This window comes from Xenopus laevis, chromosome 4L (genome assembly GCF_017654675.1).
Source record: "Xenopus laevis strain J_2021 chromosome 4L, Xenopus_laevis_v10.1, whole genome shotgun sequence".
Classification (NCBI taxonomy): Eukaryota; Metazoa; Chordata; class Amphibia; order Anura; family Pipidae; genus Xenopus; species Xenopus laevis.
In genome coordinates, this window is record NC_054377.1 from 66,472,294 (window position 1) to 66,494,999 (window position 22,706).

At 36.9% G+C, this 22,706-nt stretch overlaps 1 protein-coding gene across 3 annotated transcripts in view; it reads left to right on the forward strand.

Annotated features, from left to right (window-relative positions):
* Positions 1–21,769, forward strand: part of vps35.L (VPS35 retromer complex component L homeolog) — a 44,566-nt gene extending 22,797 nt beyond the window's left edge. For 2 of the 3 annotated variants that reach the window (XM_041589326.1, XM_018256765.2), the window contains exons 9-17: positions 1,908–2,004; positions 2,159–2,307; positions 8,115–8,322; positions 10,183–10,338; positions 16,395–16,517; positions 17,324–17,503; positions 18,559–18,798; positions 19,148–19,291; positions 20,963–21,769. In XM_041589326.1, coding sequence (XP_041445260.1) covers positions 1,908–2,004; positions 2,159–2,307; positions 8,115–8,322; positions 10,183–10,338; positions 16,395–16,517; positions 17,324–17,503; positions 18,559–18,798; positions 19,148–19,291; positions 20,963–21,142 — 1,477 coding nt within the window. In that variant the 3' untranslated portion in view covers positions 21,143–21,769. Of the gene's footprint in view, positions 1–1,907; positions 2,005–2,158; positions 2,308–8,114; positions 8,323–10,182; positions 10,410–16,394; positions 16,518–17,323; positions 17,504–18,558; positions 18,799–19,147; positions 19,292–20,962 lie in introns of those variants that run through there. The other variant, NM_001093004.1, reaches the window with a different exon arrangement.
* Positions 21,770–22,706: the final 937 nt, after the last annotated feature.

Consider the following 22,706-nt stretch of genomic DNA (forward strand, 5'->3'; position numbering starts at 1 on the left):
GCAGAATTTGTGCAAAAGGCAGTTATCTTGTTAGATTTTGTTTGTACTCGAATCAGTTATTTGAGTGAGCTGCATTAATGGAGAAGGAAATTCCCTGGGTGCAAAAACCCTCCCCCCTCCCCTGTGTCGCCCCCCTCCCTCCTCCCCCCTGGCCTACCTGTCCCGCCGGGCAAATGCCCCTAACTTGTTACTCACCCCTCTGCGCAGGTCCTGTCCACGGAGTTCACAGTCGCCATCTTCTCCCAAGCAGTCCTCTTCCTGCTTTGATCGGCGTTTTTGTCGCATGCGCAGTAGGAGCATTTACCGATACGGATCTACTGCACATGTGCCGAATGTCACAAAGTTTTCCGACTTCACTTCATGACATTCGGCGCATGCGCAGTAGACCCATACCGGTAAATGCTCCTACTGCACATGCGCCAGAAGATGCCGATCAAAGCAGGAAGAAGACCACTTGGGAGAAGATGGTGCCTGTGAGCTCCGTGGACAAGACCTGCGCAGAGAGGTGTAACAAGTTAAGGGCATTTGCCCGGGGGGACAGGTAGGCCAGGGTGGAGGAGGGAGGGGGGACAACACAGGGGAGGGATTTTTGCACCCAGTGGGTTTCCTTCTCCTTTAAGACAGAATAAAGAGAATCAGATGCTGAGAGAGGAACAGTGAATATAAACTTGATTATTTTAGAAACTATGCAGGATTTTTAATTGATTGTATTTAGTTTCTTGATTCAGTATGAGCAATCTTATATTAAATTATTATTTTCGCAGGCAGCAGGAATTACATATTTATCTAGCAAGTGAGTTTACTTCCCTTGTTTATGGCCACAAAACATTACTGAAAGGCAAATTCATAACCCGTATCTAGATCCACAAATACAATGTTGTGCTCTACTAAAAGATGTGTTTGCAACATCATTGATCTAGAACCACAAACATAAGGACTACGGTACACTTACCTTCTGTCGCCAGATGGCAGAAACACAAGTGGATAACTGATCTTCATACTAGTGAATGAAAAGCACTGTATTGGAGGAGCATTATTCTCCACTGGAGGACAGCAGCAGTCAAAATGTTATTGTGAGAAAAATCGGAGCACACACCATACCTAGAGCTCCATGTAAAAGTTGTCCATTACTTAAAGGGGTTTACAATATTGATCTACAGCTACAAATAAACCATTGTGAACTACAAAAATGAGGGTTTCACATCACTTTTCTAGAGCTGCTAATAAAGCACTGGGCACCGTTAAAAGATTTTTTACAGTCTCTCCTTTAATCAGGAAAATACAGCACGGTATTCAATACTGACCTAATTGACATTGTCCAGTAAACGGTAAATCTATAGCCTTGAATTCTGTGCTGTATGGTGGTAACTGTAATGTTTGTGATTAATAATTAGAATTAAGTTTTTCCTTTCTAACTCGCACAGCTTAACTACCTTGTCAGATAAATGGAGGGAGGGATTAAAATGCAGCAGTGTGTGCTGTGCAGAAGACATTTAGTTGATAGGAAGAAGACTGCATAACAAAACAGAATGAGTCATAGGCTGTTTCGGGTAGCCTTGACTTATTTGCTGATTATATTGTCGATTTTGTGCTTTAAAATCTTATGGGTATTAATAAAGGCACAAATGCTGGTGCTGAGGCATCTCTATCTTTATATAAGCTAGAGGGGATTTTTGTATTTCTTTATCTATGCAGAAAGTTGGACCATATAAAATTACCCTTGATGAGATGTAGAATCTTTTCAGTTTACTGTGCACACAGCAACTTTCTCTCTACTGCCATATAAACTATTTTGTTGGCAGTGGATGGGTTAAATAATTCTATGCTTGTTGACTTTGGTTATTTTCCTGTCTCTAAAGCAAATTGGCAAGATCTAAATATCTTTATTTTCCTTATTTATTTCTCAGGCTAGCTCTGTTTGCACATCGGGAAGATGGGCCCGGCATACCACCAGATATCAAGCTGTTTGATATTTTCTCTCAGCAGGTGGCCACAGTCATACAGGTAGGAGTCATAATATTGCACTAATGAGGTTACATTTAATGGGAGATGCACCTTGATTCTAGACAGCAATAAATTTAAAACCACCTGTGAATGGTGTTGTTTGTGACATATAACAACCAAATCTGTTTGATTTCTTCTCCACTGTGCACTGCAGTCCAGACAGGACATGCCTTCGGAAGATGTGGTTTCCTTACAAGTGTCTCTCATTAATCTTGCCATGAAATGCTATCCAGATCGTGTTGATTATGTTGATAAAGTGCTTGAAACAACTGTGGACATCTTCAACAAGCTCAACCTCGAGCAGTAAGTATGCATACAGATACTCCAGGGCCTGTCTTAGCAAGTAAAGTAAAACTCCATAGAAAACAGTTGAATGTCAGATTGACAACCCACAATTGTTGCTAGTGCAAATCATTCTTTAACCGGTACAGCCACAGTATTTCAAGCCATACCTAGAATGAAGGTATATGTTCATTTTGCCAAGGCTGTTAAGACAGAAATTGCATGCTGTTGCTTTTCTTTATAGAATTTGCAGGCGTGAAAAAAAAAAAAAGTATAGCAGCTCCTATTCATTTGCTTACAGGAATATGTAAGTAGAGATATTCGAAACATGTCACCGGAGTCCTCTCCTTTGACCACTTTTTTAAGGGGAAAATTATAGGAAATCAAACAAGAATGTTATTTTTACTCTTCATATGTATTTTAAAGGGGTTGTTCATCTTCCAAACACTTTTTCAGTTGAGTTGTTTTCTGATTGTTCTCCAGAAATAATGACTTTTTTCAATTGCTTTCCATTTTTTATTTTTTACCATATATATATATATATATATATATATATAGATATAGATATAGATATAGATATAGATATAGATATAGATATAGATAGATATATCTATAGATAGATATAGATATAGATAGATATATCTATAGATAGATATAGATAGATATAGATAATGATATAGATAGATATAGATGTAGATAGTTGATACATTTCTCAGAAGCTTCTCTGGAGTATTAGCAACTATTGTATCAATTCAGCTGTCTTTAATGAAAATCAAGGATTCTGCTCAGCAGGAGCAAATATAAGAAATGTATCAACTAAATGTATCAATTTGCAACTGTTAAGAGAGTGCTGCTTTAGAAAAGTGAAAAATTAGATTTACACTTAAATATTAGTAAATAACAGTCACACATAGAAAATAGAAAGTAATTGGAAAAAGTCTTTATTTCTGGTGATCTATCTGAAACCATCTGAACTGAAAAAAGTGTAAGATGAACAGCCCCTTTTGAGTATATTTATCCTTTTTTATCAGCTGCTGGTAAATTATTTGTTTAAAATGAATGTATTCCTGTAAATTATGTCCTTATAAACGATGCTTAGTGATATCATCAGTTACACTCTGTGCTTAATGATGTCTTTTCTGTCATATGACTTTTGTACTTTTTGGGCAGGGCCATTTTCACCTTTTGCATTGGTTACTGGTTGCTATGCATGTAATTCTGTATGTTCTTTGTGCAAACCCATTTATTGTAAATGTTGTCTTGGAGTTCCTTTACCTGTAACCTCTGACTCCTCAGTGAATTATATCAGTGTCGGACTGGCCCATAGGGATACCAGGAAAAGTCCCGGTGGGCCTAGGTGTCAGTGGGCCCTCATGCTGCTAAATATTTGGCCTATTTCATGGTCATTCCCTATTTCTATGAGAACAAAGTGGCTAAATAGATGAAATAATAGATTATAGTATGTAAAGAAAAGAGACTAGCAGAATAGAGGTTGTGTGAGGAAAGGAAGAATAATAGTACTGAGAGTGGGCCCCTGATCTAAGATTAATTAGTGGGCCCCTAGTCAAAGGTTTTTGGGTGGGCCCCTGGTGTCCCAGTCCGACACTGAATTATAATATCCTTATATTTTACAATAGTGTACATTATTCACTGTATAATTGACAGGATATTCATTGCTCTTGTGCATTATATAGTGAATAAATTAAAATATAAGGATATTATATGTTACCGAGGAGTTCAATGACCATATAAAAGCACAAGGGCAAAGGCTTTCAATACAGGTCATGGAACTCCGAGCTGACTTATAATATCCTCATATTTTGCAACAGGGGGTACTTTATTTATTATAATTAGGGATGCACCGAATCCAGGAATCCATGTGCCTGGCCGAACTGAATCCAAATCCTAATTTGCATATGTAAATTAGGGGTGTGTAGGGAAATCACATGACTTCGTCACAAAAGAAGAATTTTTTCCACTTTTTCCTTTCCTGCCCCTAATTTGCATATGCCAAGGATTCGGCATTTGGCCGAATCCCAAGTAGTGGATTCGGTGCATCCCTAATTATAATACACAAGTTTCAGTGAGCCATGTGACAGAAATGACATTACTAAGCTCTAATTATTACCAGACATCATTAAACACCGTTTATAAGGATATAATTTATAGGATATTCATGTATTCATGGTGGGTGTGTGTGTAGGACTGAACATACATACTTTACCTTTTATGATTATATTTTGTTTTATGCCCTTAAGACATGGAGTTTGTTGTAATGCACTGATGCAAAGTACAATATGTTCAGTTCTATTTTTGGAGGTGGAGAAAAGGATGACATCTGCACAGCAAGCTGTGTGGTTTGACCTAAACTTTAAGAAGCCATACCCTGAAACTGATAGACAGCAACTTTTATATGCTTGCATATACATATTAGTTGGTCTTAGGATCTTCACTGTGCTTGTGTCTGTGTTTATATTGCTCTGTATTTCGATACGTACGTATTTAGAAGCACTAACTCTTTTCATTTCTTTTGACGTAAACAGAACTACATACAAAATATTTTTGCCCTTTAACCAAACATAAATTACAGATGTTTAGCAGAGAACATTAGGAATCTCATGCTTTCAAATTTTATTATATTAATTTAAGTATTTTTTTGATCAGAACCCAATATGCCCCATAATTGTCTTTTAATTATTTGAAAGCGTACGAGATCTAAACCCAGTCAGACAAATGCTTCTTTCAGTACTTGTTGCTTAGGTAACCTTGTTTTAACGAGCAATGTTTTTTTTGTTTTTTTTAGAGTGATTCTGTTCTGTAGTTGTGCTGGCTTTGCAGATGAAAAAATAAAGGTTTTTTTTTAATTGCTAAATTGCAATAAACGTTTAGTGAAATAGGCTAATAAAAATGTTGCAAATAAAGATACCATCCTTTAAGTAATACTGAAATACCACAAACTAAATTGGGATGCACTCTTTGACTGTGGTTTGCTGAAGACGTTGGGTACAATTTAATCAGCATTGTAAATAGGACTGGCAGAACCACAGCAAAATCTCTTCACAAAGAAGACTAGTCAAAGTGAAGACATTTCCCAGCATGAGCTTGGCCCAACTGTCAAGAAGGTCTGAACTCTAAAGTAATCTTATGTATTATGGAGGATGAATATTTTATGGCTTATGTGGGCTTTAGAAAGCAAACCTCTGGCTGTTTGATTGAACTACTGAAGAGAGCGCGTTATCAAAGGAAAGTCAATTCAGATGGGCACGTTTTCTTTGACTTTGAAGATCTTTCTTGCTAGTTGACTAATGAACATCAGTAAACTGTATGCTGTCAGAAATTGCTGTCGCTCCCTTAGGTTAGGTTGCTGTATGTAAAATTGCAGCCATCAGAAAATCATTGCTTCACCTTATTGTTACTGGACTGAAACTATCTATCTATGTAATCTGTCTATCTATCCCATCCTAGGTAATGATATACAGAAGGGTAAACTGTTAATGGCCGACACCTTTGATTTTTTTTAAAATGAGGCTATATTAACACGCAATATATTGGGTCCAGTACAATTTAAAATAGGAACAGGCACATTTATTAAGCCACAGACAGATAAAGCTGATAGGGTTGCATTGGATGACTGCACTGGAGCAAATGTGCCAAGTGGTAGTAGATGAGCAGCAATTACTTAAAATTACCCGGAACTATTTTGCTTAGTAGGGGGAATTGTAATACATGTCTCAAAGTTTACACCATGGGCCATATTTACTAAAGAGCGGAAGTTTATATTTTGGCATAAATTAAAATTCCCCATTACTAAAAGATAAGTAAAGTTTTGATGAATTAAAGGTGACCTGTCCCCTCTGATGATTTAAAACTCCCAGAAAGATAAACATGTATATGCATGTATAAACATGATAAGTAAGACCTCTGCTACCTCTCTATTTAGTTCCAGTACTGCCCAAGCTGCTTCTGTTTTTCAGAGGAGCACATGTATTGAGATGGGCTCTTGTTCAGTCTGTAGAGTGATTAAACTGACACACACAAGTAAAACAAACATAAGAGATTTATTGATACTTAGCTGAGGGACCCCTCCATAAAATGGCTCAGCAGCAATTCCAACATAACCAGGCACTCTGAAGTCCAGGCAGAAGTCAAAGAGCCTCCCCCCAAATGAAGCTTTATATATGTTTCCCCCACACAGGATATAAGAAGTATATACATTTTAGCAGCTAGCATACTATATATGGTAATAATACATCATTACTGATTACATATTATCAGTTAGCACACTATATATGGTGAAAATCAAGCATTAAACAGTGTCACATTCCTTGAATTGCTAAAAGTTCTAAACGCCATCTTTAAGTTGTTGCTCTATTGAATCACTCATTTTCCTTACAGCACCGTATTGTTCCTCCATCTTTGCCACTGAAGTAAATCCAGCACTGTAAATCTAGCACATGTGTCATTGGACTTGCATATATTTTTCCTTCCAAATCAAGAAGCGGTCACACTCGGTAAAACAACATGAGGTTATTCAACTGGATTAGAGAGTAGGAGAATAGAAGAACAGTGAGTGGTAGGAGACGCCTGTATTATTTAGGCGTAAAGGCGAAGTTGCTGGACTTTGATTGACAGTGCATTCATAAGGAACAATTGCTTCTAAAATAATGTAAAAATAAACTGAGGATTCACTTTCTGTACAGTCCAGTCTGCCAGCTTAAAGTTTTGAAGGGTCCCCTTTAACTTTATACTGGTGAACATTCTATTTACACTGGGGAAAATTCAGAACTATTTCGCCAGGTAAAATTTCTCCAGTGACTCCATGCCATTGCACAAGAAATAATTAGCTCCAAGAAAAATCGCTCCAGTTTCAGCTTGGCAAACGGCCATTATAAAGCAGCCACTTTTGCATCTCGCTATCTACTCCTCTTCTTCCATGCCAATTTACAACATACCTTACTTCTTCTCTACAGAATTTCCCTACTACAATATGAAGAAAAAACACTGATGAATTTACCCAGGACAAAATTTGTCACATTTCTCTCACGAAAGTCTACTTATGATTTTAAGTAAATATGAGATGCCTTGAGAAGATTGACAAATTGAAGCAAACTTGGGTGGTTAGATAAACATTCTCCCCATAGTATACTGTATCAAAACCAACCAATCAAATGTTTATTTTTCAAACAGGTGACCAGTTAATGTGACCGAATGGTTATTAGCCCAGGTGAATCCTTTGTGACTTTTATTACTAGGGATGCACCAAATCAAGGATTAAGTTTGAGAATATCAAAAAGAGTAAAGAGTTTGGGTAGATGTCAGATTATCATATCATGTAGTTATATTTTTAACTTTCTTGACATTTGGCAATTTTAAGAGATATCTGTTCATTTTATCTTTACTTTCCATAGCTTCTGTAAAGGGATGACTGTTCATCTTGCCTAAACTGCTTTTTTGTCAGGCTGGCTTGCCCCATGTTTCCATATAATTTCCCATAGCCCTCCTATTGTGCCCTTTTAAGAAATGTCTTTGGGGCATAGCATGTTACTTATGGCTAGTAAGACAGCTAGATAGAATTCTCCTGGTTTAGCATTGTTACCTCAAACATTGAAGGGAGTAGTAAAATAAAAGTTTTTCATCATAGGTTTTCTTTATATTATTTGCACAGTCATGTTAAGAAATTGAATTGATAATACATTTTAGAATTCCTAGGCATTTATCAACACACAGCACAAACAGTTGCTGGATGTACTTCAGTAAAGATGCTTCGTTTAAGCAAATGTTTGAAAAAAGTGTATGCAAAAACTGACATTATGCCTTTGTGTCTGCAGCATCGCCACAAGCAGCGCTGTCTCCAAGGAACTTACCAGGCTTTTAAAAATACCTGTTGATACTTACAACAACATCCTAACTGTGCTCAAGCTGAAACACTTCCATCCTCTCTTTGAATATTTTGACTATGAATCTAGGAAGAGCATGAGTTGTTATGTCCTCAGCAATGGACTGGAATACAATACAGAGGTTGGCTCCCAAGAGCAGGTAATGGTCCACTTTGACTATTTTGTGTGAACCAAGTCCAATTCCAATTTCAGTGCACTCACAGCAAAAACGTTCATTTCTCAGCATTAGCGGTACATTATTTTTAGCAATAAAAAAGGAAGTGTGGTTCACCTTCAAGTTCACTTTTAGCATGTTATTGAGTGGCCAATTCTAAGCAACTTTTTAATTGGTCTTCATTATATATTTTTTTTATAGTTTTTGAATTAAATGACTTCCTCTGACTCTCTCCAGTTTTCAAATGGTATCGATTCCATATAAATGCTCTGAAATATATAGTTACTGCTACTTTTTATTACTCGTCTTTCTATTCAGACCCCCTCCTATTTATATTCCAGTCTCTCATTTAAATCAACAGGAAAAAAATACCGCTGCAGCACCTCTTTGTTGCAAACAGTTAAAATTTGAATTTATTAGGTCAAACAACCAGGCAACGTTTCAGGCTTACTTTTGCCCTTTCTCAAGCCCCCAGGAAAAAAATACCGCTGCAGCACCTCTTTGTAGCAAAAAGTTAAAATTTGAATTTATTAGGTCAAACAACCAGGCAACATTTCAGGCTTACTCTTGCCCTTTCTCAAGCCCCCAGGAAAAGAATACCGCTGCAGCACCTCTTTGATGCAAAAAGTGAAAACTTTATTAGGTCAAATAACTGGCTGTAGTGGTATTTTTTTCCTGAATGTCTATGCAAACCCCTGGCAAGGGTTTCTGGACTGCTTTGCACCCAACCTACAAGGTTAAATAAGGTGGTTAAAGCAAACATTTAAATCAATGCACAGTTGCTAGGATTATTTGGATCCTAGCAACCAGATAGCTGAAACTGCAAACTGGAGAGCTGCTGAATAAAATGCTAAATAACTCAAAAGCCACACATAATAAAAAATGAAAATGAATTCATACTAAAAGTTAATTTAAAGGTGAACTGCCCCTTTAATTATGTACAAAATGTATACACTATTGCACTGTTTGGCTGTGGTAAAAAGATTCCAGATAGTCCATATAAAAATACATGTCCTCGGTTGGAACACTCACTCTTCAAACTGCTTCCAGAAGCATTGTTAGCACAAGAACTATTTTTATGGGTGATTAGAGGCAAACAAACCTAACATCACTATGTATACTGCCAAGTCTTGAACCTCATGTAAGCCAGTCACACTTGTAATACTGAATAATTATCCATAAATCTTTGGGCAGAGACAAAGTTTTTCTAATTTTGGTTCTGTACATTACCACAATGAATTTTAAATGAAACAACTCAGATGCAGTTGAACTGCAGACTTTCAAAAAGATTGCATACAAATGTGAGGAACTAAAGCCTTTTTTAACACATTCACTTCATTTCAGGGGCTCAAAAGTAAATAGTCAAATTAAAAAACTGAAAATAAAATGTTAATTTCTAATACTTGGTTGAAAACCCTTTGCTGGCAATGACAGCCTGAAGTCTTGAACTCATGGACATCACCAGATTCTGGGTTTCCTCCTTTTTAATGCAGCGGCTTTCAGTTGCTGTTTGTTTGTGGGCCTTTCTGTCAGAAGTTTAGTCTTCAACAAGTGAAATGCATGCTCAATTTGGTTCAGATCAGGTGACTGACTAAGCAATTCAAGAATATTCCACTTCTTTGCTTTAAAAATTACATTTTCGAATTTTAATTTTTTTAATTCATTGTGGTAATGTACAGAACCAAAATTAGAAAAAAGTTGTCTCTTTTGGTTTCTTTTATTCCTTTAAAGCACAAGCAGCGTTTTGAAGTTTTGCTAATATATGCTCACAAGAAAGCATGGCTAACACAGGGGTAAGAATTGCAAAGCACCACAGCACCCAGTTAATTTATATTTTACATTTAGGTGGATGCTATCATGAACCTGGTTTCAACGCTTATACAGGATCAGCCTGATCAGCCTGCAGAGGAACCAGATCCAGAGGACTTTGCAGATGAACAAAGTCTTGTAGGCAGATTTATTCATCTGTTACGATCAGATGATCCTGACCAGCAGTACTTGGTATGTAACTAAGCATGTTGCAACAAATGGTACCCGCACAATAAACGAGCAGGTATATCCTGCAATTTGAATGCCTGTGTGCCAATCTTCTCTTGTTTTATAGTATTATATTATAGTCAGAGTCTATATTAAGGAAAGGATGAGCCCAGGTCGAATATCATATTTGCATTCTTTCCCCCAAGAAATTTGTGACAATGCTGCTTTCACTCTAATAAATGCAGCCATTTGTAATACTAATGCTAGTGAGTGTTGTATATATTTGACTGTGAGAAAATCTTGCTGTGATAAGTAATTACCTGACTAAATGGGACATTTTTCTTCTCAGATCCTCAACCAATCTCTTATAATTTCGAGGTGAATAAAAAAGCAGTTAAGTAAAAGAAAACATAATTATTGTTTTTCTTTGTGGAAGGTAATGATTAAGGCAATACCTGCGGTGACTTGTTATACAGCTAGACTAGAGCTACAGTTGTTGGAGTAAAAGTATCTGAAGACCTTTACTTTAAGGGGGAAGATGATTGTTGAAAACTTACACTAAGAAATCTCACAAGTTACCTATAAGTGATCCTAGTCTAGTCAGATTAGATCACTATAGTTTTTCCATAGTGATCCTCTAGTCAGAGGATTGTTGTCCACATGAAAAGGCCTTTATATTACATCTGCATACTGAGAATCCTTGTTAAGTTGTATTTTTCCATAAAGGGAATATAGGGATGCTAAAACAGGCAAAGACAAATAATTAGGGATGGGTGAATTTTTTCGCCTTGTGTTGCCAAAAAAAATTACGCCCATAGAGTTGTATGGCGGCGTGCGTCAAAATAAAAAGACGTGCGTCAAAAAAAAAAAAATCTCCACGCAACACATAGACTTTAATGGGCGTCAGCGACATTTCGCCAGCGGCGAAACAGGTCAAATTCGCCCATCCCTACAAATAATTAAGATAAATATATTAAAAACAATGGGGTACTTACTCTCCCATACACCAACATATATATTTCTACACTGCCTAGTGTGCTGTTTTGCAAACTGTTTTTGGACATTGTTTGGTATGTATAACTTTTTATTTTCCACTTATCTGTAGGATAGTTTTAAGGTGTTATACGTAAAAAACTCTTTAGCATACTATCTGTCTTAACTATTGATTTATTGTGCAAATCGGTTATTATTTAGAGCATGCTGATCGATTTCTGCTTCTTGGCCAACTATACCACTGTGATCTGATCATTTAAAGGAAAATTTAAATCTCATCCTCATAATAATATATATGTTAGCATATCATCTCTATACATGATAGCTGAATCCATCCTTTGTTCTTTGTGCTGACTAACATCGGCTGAGTGCAGTTCGGGCATTCAACTGTGCTTTGCATGTAGATTATAAAGTTGTCCACTTACCGAAAGGCTTGGCTAGAAAAATAAGAGGGAGGTGACAGGAATGAGAGAATAAGACAATGACAGGTGATGAAATCCACAACCTCACTGCAGAAATCATCCTGCTGGTTAAGTTTGTACCATAATGTGCTTCCTAAATGTAGGAGCGTTTTAAATCTACTGGGGAACTTTAGTTATCCTTTAAATAGATGGCCTAACATGAAAAATGTTCCATTACTCTGTACAAGGTATCCAAAATAAACAGGTCAAAAATGTTCTTGTGTATTCGTACTTCCAAGTATTAAGCGGAACAATCTCTCCACTGTTCATTGTGTGTTGCAGAAGCTTAGCAAGTATAATAATAGACATTCATGTATTGTAAAGCCATTTATTAGATGGTAGAAAGCAACTGTAAAGCTGCTTTCACTAATGACCATTTTCCTATGGAATCAAATGATGTAAAACCGGATCTTTTTTTTGCAATATATTTTGTGATATTATTTCTTGGTGAAAACTGTACAGGTGTATGTGTGGCAGAACAGAAACTCAAATTTCCATCCTTGTAAGTAACAACCGTTTTTTCCCCCTGACCTTAACAATTCTTTTAATGTTTTCCTGGACTCATGTTTTTATGTAAATCACCAGTAAAAGTTAAGTTTTAAGTTTCGATTTGTTCTGTGAGCCATCGGATCCAATGGTGGGGAGGTGCAGTCTCTAAGGTTAGCTTTTCTTTTTCCTTTACATTACTATTTTACCCTGCACACCACCTTACTGTCTCTCGTATGTGATGGATGGTGCTCCCTAAACCTGCATTTATTTCTATTGGTCATTTCTATGCTGAGAAACGACTGACAGAAACAGTAGTTAATTCTTAGAAGCGTTTGGGAAATAAATCTAAAGGAAAATGATAAGACATAAAGTTCTTAATATTTCTTCTAGATTTTAAAAAAAAAAATGTGTACAGCGGACTTTAAACATTTCAGAATACTCTGGGAAAGGATTTGGTTAGTAGCATTTCTGCTGTCTCCCTGTGCTATGTTTTTTGCCTAAACCAACTCTGACAGTAGAGAACATTATTCCCCTGTTGTGCAGTTGCATGAACACTGAAAGGCCTGGGAAATCAAGCAGTCATTCTGTATTACTTGCTACTCGCAATGGAAATGGCCTTTGCTCCTTCCATAGACAGTTTTGAGATTAGAAAGATCAGAGGTGCAGATAAAGAAACATGCAGGGCAGAATAGGCAACACTGAATATAGACTTGTGTTCACTTGTATAGCTTATAGTAGTTCTTATCTTAAAGTACATGTATAGATGTTCACCTGTGTCTCTTTTTTTCCTTTGTGCTTAAAGGAAGAGTGTAAGGGTAATAGCACACAATAGGTTTTGTAGCCACATTTAATCTCCTCCAGCATGGGCAGCAAAACATCTGAATTTCTTTCCATTGCCATCAGTATTGGCGCTGCAACACCTGCAGTGTCACCTGCACTTAAGGAGATAAAGCTATTGCCTTTCCATGCTCAGTTGGGTATATACAATAAACGGAGAGAGAGAGCCACCTAGCACTGCATTCATTTAGCAGTCATGTTCACCACCGCCCTTTACTGCAAGTGTTACAGGCAGTGAAGCAACAATGCCATGATTCCCATTACATTTAATTGATTTGTCTTTATTTGTGAACACATGCCTACACGCACAGAAAATCACAAGTACATGTATATCAAATTAGCTTGAAACATGTTTATAGAATAAGAAAAAACCTTTAGTAGTTTAGAAGTTTTTAGAAGTGCAACTTAACAGTCCTCAGTCTAGGCATACATACGGATACTAATAATTATTTCCCTGTTGGCGCTCCTTCGTCTCTGTTATCAGCTGGCTTTTCTTATTCCATTTACCCCAGAGTAAATAGTCTTCAGTCAGCTAGTTCACATGATTGCTTTGATTTATTACCCCCTCAACAATGTAGGTCTCTATAAAAATATATTGCATGAAACCGCTCATATGTAAAACCCTGCTTCATGTAAATAAACCATTTTCATATTAATATACTTTTTTAGTAGTATGTGCCATTGGGTTCACGGTGCACACAAACAACCATACATGTAAGGTCACATGAGCCAATTAACAGACAGAGTTCTGTCTTTTGCTTCCACACTTCTTCCAAGATGAATTAAAAGACACTATTTACTTAAATATGCAGTGTATACCAGTTTGGTAAGATTCTTTAATATGTCACTTAAATGATAAAATCTGTTGCTTAAATATTCATTTTGGGGCTATAGTTTTCCTTTAACTGCTTTTAAATTCGTTCATGATAATTTACCCCTTAAATGTACCCTAATATGTTCTGCAGATTGTCTAGGTAATGAAGGTGTTTATTCCTTCTATTTATTATTATTTTCCACTTCCTGCAGCTGCCAAGAGCCAAATATGTTTTTCTGATCCTCATTGTCTGTGTTCTGTTTCTCCATTCAAGCCTTTCAGTGTTTTTTTGGAAGATTTGATATATCAGTTGGCTTGTCTGTTGATCTGATATTCACCCATTACTGACTATTTTAAATATGAATTATTCAAGCTATTATAACAACTCCAGCATGGTCTATTACTGCTTGGCAGTCAGACCTCGCTAGAGACTGGTTGACAGTCTGAAGGGAGGAAAGAGATAAAATTGCAGATGCTGCCAAAATATCTGTGAGGTAAATGTTACCTGAGTAGCAGCATGAGAATGTGCTGGGCATACTTCCATTGTATTTGTAATGTAAACAAGATAAGTGCTGATACCAAGTACATGTGCAATAAATACAGCAGAATAAAGGAGCTACACAGCCGAGAATCAAGACCAAAAAACGGAGGGATATTCTTCTGTAGCATAAACCACATTAAAGGTAAACTGTCATGGCAGAACATGTTTTTTTTTTCAAAACGCATCAGTTAATAGTGCTGCTCCAGCAGAATTCTGCACTGAAATCCATTTCTCAAAAGAGCAAACAGATTTTTTTATATTCAATTTTGGAATCTGACATGGGGCTAAACATATTGTCAGTTTCCCAGCTGCCCCCAGTCATGCGACTTGTGCCCTGATAAACTTCAGTCACTGCAAGTTGGAGTGATATCACCCCCCTCCGTCCCCCCACAGCCTAACAATAGAACAATGGTAAGGTAACCAGATAGCAGCTCCCTTACACAAGATAACGGCTTCCTAACACAAGATAACAGCTCCCTGGTAGATCTAAAAACAACACTCCATAGTAAAAGCCAAGTCCCACCGAGACTGATTCAGTTACATTAAGTAGAAGAAATAACAGCCTGCAAGAAAGTAGTTCCATCCTAAGGCTAAGGCCACACTAGGCGATAGCGCCGCGATTTGACTCGCGGCGACTTTTAAGCCGCAATCGCTGGGGAAACTTTTGCGCTGGCGTCTATGGGGAATCGCGAAAAATCGCCAGCGTAAAAACACACGCGGCGATCTTTTTTCTATTGTCGCTCGAAATCGCCTAGCGAGGCAATTTCGAGCGACAGTAGAGAAAAGATCGCCGCGTGTGTTTTTACGATGGCGATTTTTCGCGATTCCCCATAGACGCCAGCGCAAAAGTTTCCCCAGCGATTGCGGCTTAAAAGTCGCGGCGAAAAGTCGCCGCGAGTCAAATCGCGGCGCTATCGCCTAGTGTGGCCTTAGCCTAAAGTGCAGGCACAAGTCACATGACTGGGACAGATTTCAAAATTGAATATAAAAATTCTGTTTGCTCTTTTGAGAATTGGATTTTCGTGCAGAAGACTGCTGGAGCAGCACTATTAACTGAAGCGTTTGGAAAAAAAAATAAGTTTTCCCCATGACAATATCCCTTTAAGCAAATAGTACCTGAATCAAGGAAGTGCCAGTTTTGACATTGTTAGATGCAGTTTATATATTGTAACATATTCAATAGTATGCCGTTTGATACTGTACTAGAACGATCCTTAAATCTAACCCCTTTTTTGTTATTTCACGTTGTGTATGACTTTTGCCAGTATTAAAGGGGAAACTAAAACTGGCACTGAGAGAGGGCATTTATTTTTTGTATGTGGGTTTGTGTGAGTTTTTAGGCTCTGTTTAAGATGTGTATTTTACGGGGGTCTAATAAAGCAAAGAAAATGTTTGGATGGTGAGAGAGACGGGGCATGGGATTTAGTGAGAAAGAGATTGAATGATTCAAGCAGGTGTTGCTTATGTTTAATATTCCATTAGAATGACTCTTACTGCCCTGTTTTATTTACTCCAATATGTAAATTACCAGTGAAAAATAATTTTCAGAAATGCCAGCTGGTACAGTGAGGTGTGAACACCCATCTGTTCTTTTTTATGTTTGTGTTTATGCCTCTGTGGTGGACAGGGATAAAGCCAAATAATATTCAATCATTTTTAGAATAATCACAATTTAATGATATACGGTCACCTCCAGTAGGAAGAGCAACAGAAGGTGTGCATCTTTAAATATTAGTCCGTTTGTCCAACTTTGTCCTCTAAATAAAGAATGGTAAAACTTACTGATTCGGTCATTTTTGCATGATGCCAGCTAATCTGGTGGTAATGGGAAGCTTATTGGCATCTGTCATCCTTAGTCGGCAAGTTTTTCCAGAATGTTTACTAACACTTAGTAGGCCTTTTGTGTACAGAAGTTATTAATTGTATTATCTGTTTTAATTTTTAGATTCTTAGCATGGCTCGGAAACATTTTGGAGCTGGTGGGAATCAGCGAATACGATTCACATTGCCGCCGTTAGTATTTGCTGCCTATAAGCTGGCATTCCTATACAAGGAAAATGCCAAAGTGGTATGTAACTTTGATTCTACCTTAGATATAATGAATTAATATTAAATACACTCTGACTGGCTTGCTTTGTAATCCAGCAATGTATGTGATCTACTGTGTTTCTATAATCAGGAGAGACTGTTTTCACATACTACATATGTATGTATGTTTGTTTTCTGGTCTTATCCATGCTCCATTTCTGTTCCTGTTAAAGCAGTATGCCATCCATATATAAGTGGATAAAGGGAAGCTGCCGTTTTTAAATTGGCACTCATTTGCTGACTTTGTCCATTCTTCAACGGTAGGGAACAGACCGATAATCTCTCATGTTCCAATACATGACCGCAATCCCAAATAATTTCTATGCAGCATTTCTGTCACAGCAGTAGAATTTTAGGTTTGGTTCAGTATTTGGCCACATCGTTTTCTGAGTTTGTCTATTTTCAAAAATGATGGATTTAATGCTCTATTGTTTGTAATATCTGCAAACCTGTCCATAAAATGGCAATCCCACCTCCTTTATCTCTATTTGTAAATATGCAAGGTTAGTATGAAAACTTCAGCTTCTAATAATATTTTGTGTTTTAGACTGGGGTATCATTTGTGCAGTGTTACAGAATTTTGGTAAAACCTTTATGAAATTAGAACAAGGGGTAGTAAAATTCTCTTACGTCTTTTTCTTCCAGTAGGACTGACTGCTGTTTATAATTAAAATATTCAAAGTTCGTGTTTAAGCCTGGTTGTTAACATTGTATGTGAGTTTTAATAAAGTAGAGGAATTAATTGGTTGTTTACAAATGTTAATGTTTTGTATTTTATATCCCTAGGATGACAAATGGGAGAAAAAGTGTCAAAAGATCTTCTCCTTTGCACATCAGACAATCAGTGCATTGATTAAAGCTGAACTGGCGGAGTTGCCCCTTAGACTTTTCCTCCAGGGTGCATTGGCAGCTGGCGAAATTGGATTTGAAAACCATGAGACAGTAGCTTATGAATTTATGTCTCAGGTAAGGACTAAACCGCTAACAACTTATCTCGTTGTCACTTTGGCAGTGACCTTGACATTCTGTTTTTCAATTATAGAACATTGCAGAGAGAAAATTGCTCCCTCATAGAACAAGACTTTCTTTTTATTGCCGAGTTTTATTCATGGCTCATGCCAAAGGCAGCATGAAATCTCTTTTTATAAGAACAAGCTAACGAGATAACACAGTTTCCCAGCTGCCGGAAGAGCAGGAGCCACTTGAGGAGAAACAAAGCAATAGTTAGAGCAACAGACACGTTTGGTGGTTGCTAATTGTAAAGATGATAGACAGCATTTCTTTGTCTTTTTATGTTCATTGCTGATGAAAAAGAAACTTTGAGGGAAGGGTATTTTGCATTAAATAACATGCACATTTCACTTCTGGAAGTATGTGAATGGAAACTGCTCAGACTCCCTTTTGAATGGCATGAACGTGAAATGAATTATACATTTATGACAGCTTAGACCAAGAGGAAAATACTGTTCCATTAATATTACAAAGAAAAGCTAATCAGTCAAAAATATATATATTTTTTTAAAAAATAGGAAGCTATTAATAAAGGGTTTCTGGTTAATAGATCCCATATACTGTATGTATGCTGATATCTATTTACTGATAACTTGCTTACATAAATCAACAAGTTGGCACTGGCTATTTTTAATACACAGAAAAAGCAACTCTATGCTTCTCTGAACTTGTTGTTTTGTTAATTATTTATTTAAAGCCTATCAAAAGGCTTTAATTAATCAAGCAAATCTTTTTTATTAGCACAAGCACTTTATAATTATCAACTCTTTGGTTCACTATATAATTTAGATAAGTTAGTTAATTCAATTGAGAATACGGGGGCTTTTACTATCTTTTTCTTTTCTTTTGAATAATTGGCAACAGTAATTCACGCCTCCGATCCTCCACAAGGTAACATTTAAACCTAAAGGACTGCCTTTCTTTCTTGTAACTTGCTTAACCATATCAGTTGTTAATATGTATTAGATTTTTTTTCTTTTTTAATGCCTACACTTTCCCATGTTCTGCAGGCATTTTCACTTTATGAAGATGAAATCAGCGATTCTAAAGCGCAGTTGGCAGCCATTACATTAATAATTGGAACTTTTGAGAAGATGAAATGCTTTAGTGAAGAGAACCATGAGCCTCTAAGAACACAGAGTGCACTTGCTGCCTCCAAGTTACTGAAGAAACCTGACCAGTGCAGAGCAGTTAGCATCTCAGCTCACCTCTTCTGGTCTGGACGCAACACAGACAAAAATGGGGAGGAGGTGAGGATTTTTTTTGGGGTGATAAAATGAATCCTTTAACAAAAATGGTAAATCATCATCCTTACAGATCCTTGCAACAGATACTGGGAGTTTCAGTTGAACAACTTCTGGAATGTCATAGGTCTCCTAGCCTACTGAGTGTAGAGCATGATCTAAAAAGTATGGTTGAATGTGTTGGTAACGACACTGGGAACACTGCCTGACAAAAAAATGTAAGCAAGTAGTTGTAAACTTTTTTTTAAAGGTTATAACAATTTCTTGTTAATGTTTTATTAGTTGTTCCAGAGAGCAGGCCTAAGGGTAAATAACTGTATTCACCTAGCTCTGTCCCTTAATTTTGCCTATTTAGATTCACAGTGGCAAGCGAGTCATGGAGTGTTTAAAGAAAGCTCTTAAAATCGCTAATCAGTGCATGGATCCCTCTCTCCAAGTCCAGCTGTTCATCGAAATTCTGAATAGATACATTTACTTCTATGAAAAGGAAAATGACGGGGTATGTAAAATGACAGTTTTTTTTTGTTGCATTTATTTATATTTGCTGCTTTTTGCTGATATAAAATGCTCAATGATTACATAGTTCTGGCAGTAGCTGTATCTTTGTTTCAGTGTGAAATAGGCAGAACAGCAATGCAGTGTAATAGATGCGCTTATTTCCTCAACACATTGCCCCACTATCTCTGCTCTAAGCTTTCTTGGTCTCTTCACACTGAGCAGGATTCCATGACATCCACATCGCTGTTAACCAATGGTATTGCAGTCCACAAGATAGCAGCTTGCACCTGTTACATGCTGTGCAGTGTTTTGTCATCAAGTAGCAATCACAGAATTGTATCTTGAAAGTTCTTGATAGTGTTTACAACCTGTATGACCCAAGTAACATGCAGGGATGGAACTAGTTATAAGGAACAATGCCTGATGGGGCCGAATTTTGGCATGAAAATCAGCCCCTATGTTATTAGCATCTTGATAAAAGAAATTATTAATTTATGAAATTATTAAACAGATACATAAGGGCCACAGTTGCAGTGCGTAAAGCAAAATTTTGAGCAACTGTTCGTTGGTAGGTATGTTAAACCCCAAGCAGCCTTTTAGACTCTCTAATATAATTAATCACCTTTGTCAAAAGCCATCATTTTTACCTTTATTTTTTAGTCAGAAGTTTCAAAAGTTGTTGTATGATTTTTGCTATTCAAAACATTTGTCCTTATCCCTCTGTTATAATTTGTGGAAAACTCCAAGGCAATTCTCTTGAACTTGTCGAGGGATTTGGCAGCTTATCTACCCTTGTGTAGGGGCTCCTGACGAGTCCTTCCGATCAATATCAGGCCAAAAATCGGGCACATCTCAATCGGTCAAGTTAGATTTTTTTCTGCGATTCAGGACCGCATCGGCTAGTTGATTCAGTCCTGTGACCCGTCGGCGCCCATTTGTAGCATTGGTATCCGATATCGCCCAGCCATTAGTGGGCATATCGGGTTAAGATACGCTCGTTTGGCAACCTCGCCAAACGAGTGGATCTAATAGTGTATGGCCACCTTTATGCAACACATCGCCAGATTGAAGCCCTTTCAGAGTCTGCTTGTAAAGTGTTATATATAGTACAGGTATGGGACCTGTTATCCAGAATGCGCAGGACCTGGGGTTATACGGATAATAGATATTTCCGTAATTTGGATATTCATACCTTAAGTCTAATAGAAAATCATGTAAACATTAATTAAACCTAATAAGCTGATTTTGCTTCTAATAATTATATCTTAGTTTGGATCAAGTACAAGGTACTGTTTTATTACTGAGAAAAAAGGAAATAATTGTAAAAATTTTGGATTATTTGATTATAATGGAGTCTATGGAAGATGACCTTTCCGTAATTCGGAGCTGTTTGGACAATGGGTTTCTGGATAATGGATCCCATACCTGTACTGCCTTTTTCACACTGGGAGCAGGACACAGAGCATGGTCTCCCTTGTGACAGTCAGAACTCACTCAATCCATTTACATACCTTTGGTGATCAGAAACATCATACATTTGTCACTTTGCCATTGAGCTCTTAAAGGGCAAGGTTAAGATTGTTTATGAAGATATAAAAATTATATATAATTACAATATATACCTTATGAGCTGCATGCAGATAATTTCAGTAAGAATTTGTGTTCATTACAGGTCACTGTCCAAGTTTTGAACCAACTCATCCAAAAAATCAAAGAGGACCTTCCAAATTTGGATGCCATTGAGGAAACTGATCAAATAAGCACCCATTTTAATAACACACTTGAACATTTACGCCTGCGGAGAGACTCACCAAATGGCGATGGTCCAATCTATGAGGGTCTTGTACTTTAAGAAATAGAACCTGCCTCCTGTTTGACCTTTTCCTTTCTTTCCATTAACACACATGTTTGTATGTTTTTGTTATGCCTTTTGACTTTCTTTCTCCATAGATTGTGCCTTTTGGAAATGCCAAGTAGACAGACCGTTCCATTTTAGAAATTCCTCTAAGCACTTGAAAGCATTTACTTATCTATGGCAAATGGAGGGACCTTCGGAATGGACCGTTAATTATATATTTGGCACTTGTTCTGATCTCATCTGTAATGCTGTAGTTGGGATTACAGATGCCTTACACAGTTATTAACTTAGTCAGGGCCAGTGTACTGGAAGGTGAAGCTGTCACACTCAAAAACATTGGAGCATTTTTCTTAGAAAAGAGCTCTATTGGAAAGAAAATATGTCTGTTCTGTCTGCTGCTGTTTTTTTCCTATATTGTACCTTTGGAGAACCAACCTTCTATCTCTTCTGTGCTGTATAATTGGCTCAAGATTATTATGGAGTATCTCACCTATGAGTCACTGTTTGTGAGCTTAAAGGAGAACTATCGTGAAAATAAAAATGTAATATAAGCTTCAGCATACTGAAATAAGAAACTTTCTAAATACAATCAATGAAACATTCTGTACTGTTTCTGAAATAATCAAGTTTGTCTTTTCTCTTTGTTTCTCCTCATTCTCTCTTCATGCAGAAGTTGGGTGTCAGATAATCATTGGCAATTAATATATCTTATAGGGGGCTCCTTTTGCCTAGAAGATGTATTAGAGCTCACTCTATTGAAATCACCAGAAATCCTGTCTTTCTACATGCAGAATTTGTGCAAAAGGCAGTTATTTTGTTAGATTTTGTTTGTACTGGAATCAGTTATTTGAATGAACTCATGATGCACAGAGAGGGATAGTGAACATTAACTTGTTTATTTCAGAAATGATGCACAATATTTAATTGATTGTATTTAGAAAATGCTGAAGCTTATATTTTCATTTTCAAGTTCCCCTTTAAGCTGTTGGTTTAACGTCAAGCAAGAACAGCTGTGCATTGTACCCTTACCCTGTTTCTGGTCATGTTTGCCTAGAAATGTTTTAAAGCAACATGTTCCAAAAAAGAGAATCTATATTTTGCATAACAAAGTTCTGTGATGTTCAGTGAAGGCCAGTACTGTGCACAGAACTTATTTATCAATAGAGTTTTGTTCTATATAGTATAAAATTGATTGCAACAGAGAAACTGTGTTATCTATGTGGTGTATGTATTCCCACTGCCATTGTAAATTTAGGGATGAATCATCACACATTTATTTAGGCTCATCATTTGCATCTGTGATATAATAAAATTGCTATTAACAGGATATGTAAAGAGGTGATTATTCCACATTATTCTGTTGCAACAGCTTTTCCTGTAGCTGGAAAAACAAATGTATTGAGCACTGAACATACTATAACATCTTGCATTTACTGACCGTGTGTATCTACAAATACAGGTGTTGTTTTTGTTTCTTTTTATTAGTAAATAACACATCCTTTGAGTAAATTGTGATGCCAGAATGTATTAGTTTAAAATAAAAAAAAATCAGTTCACA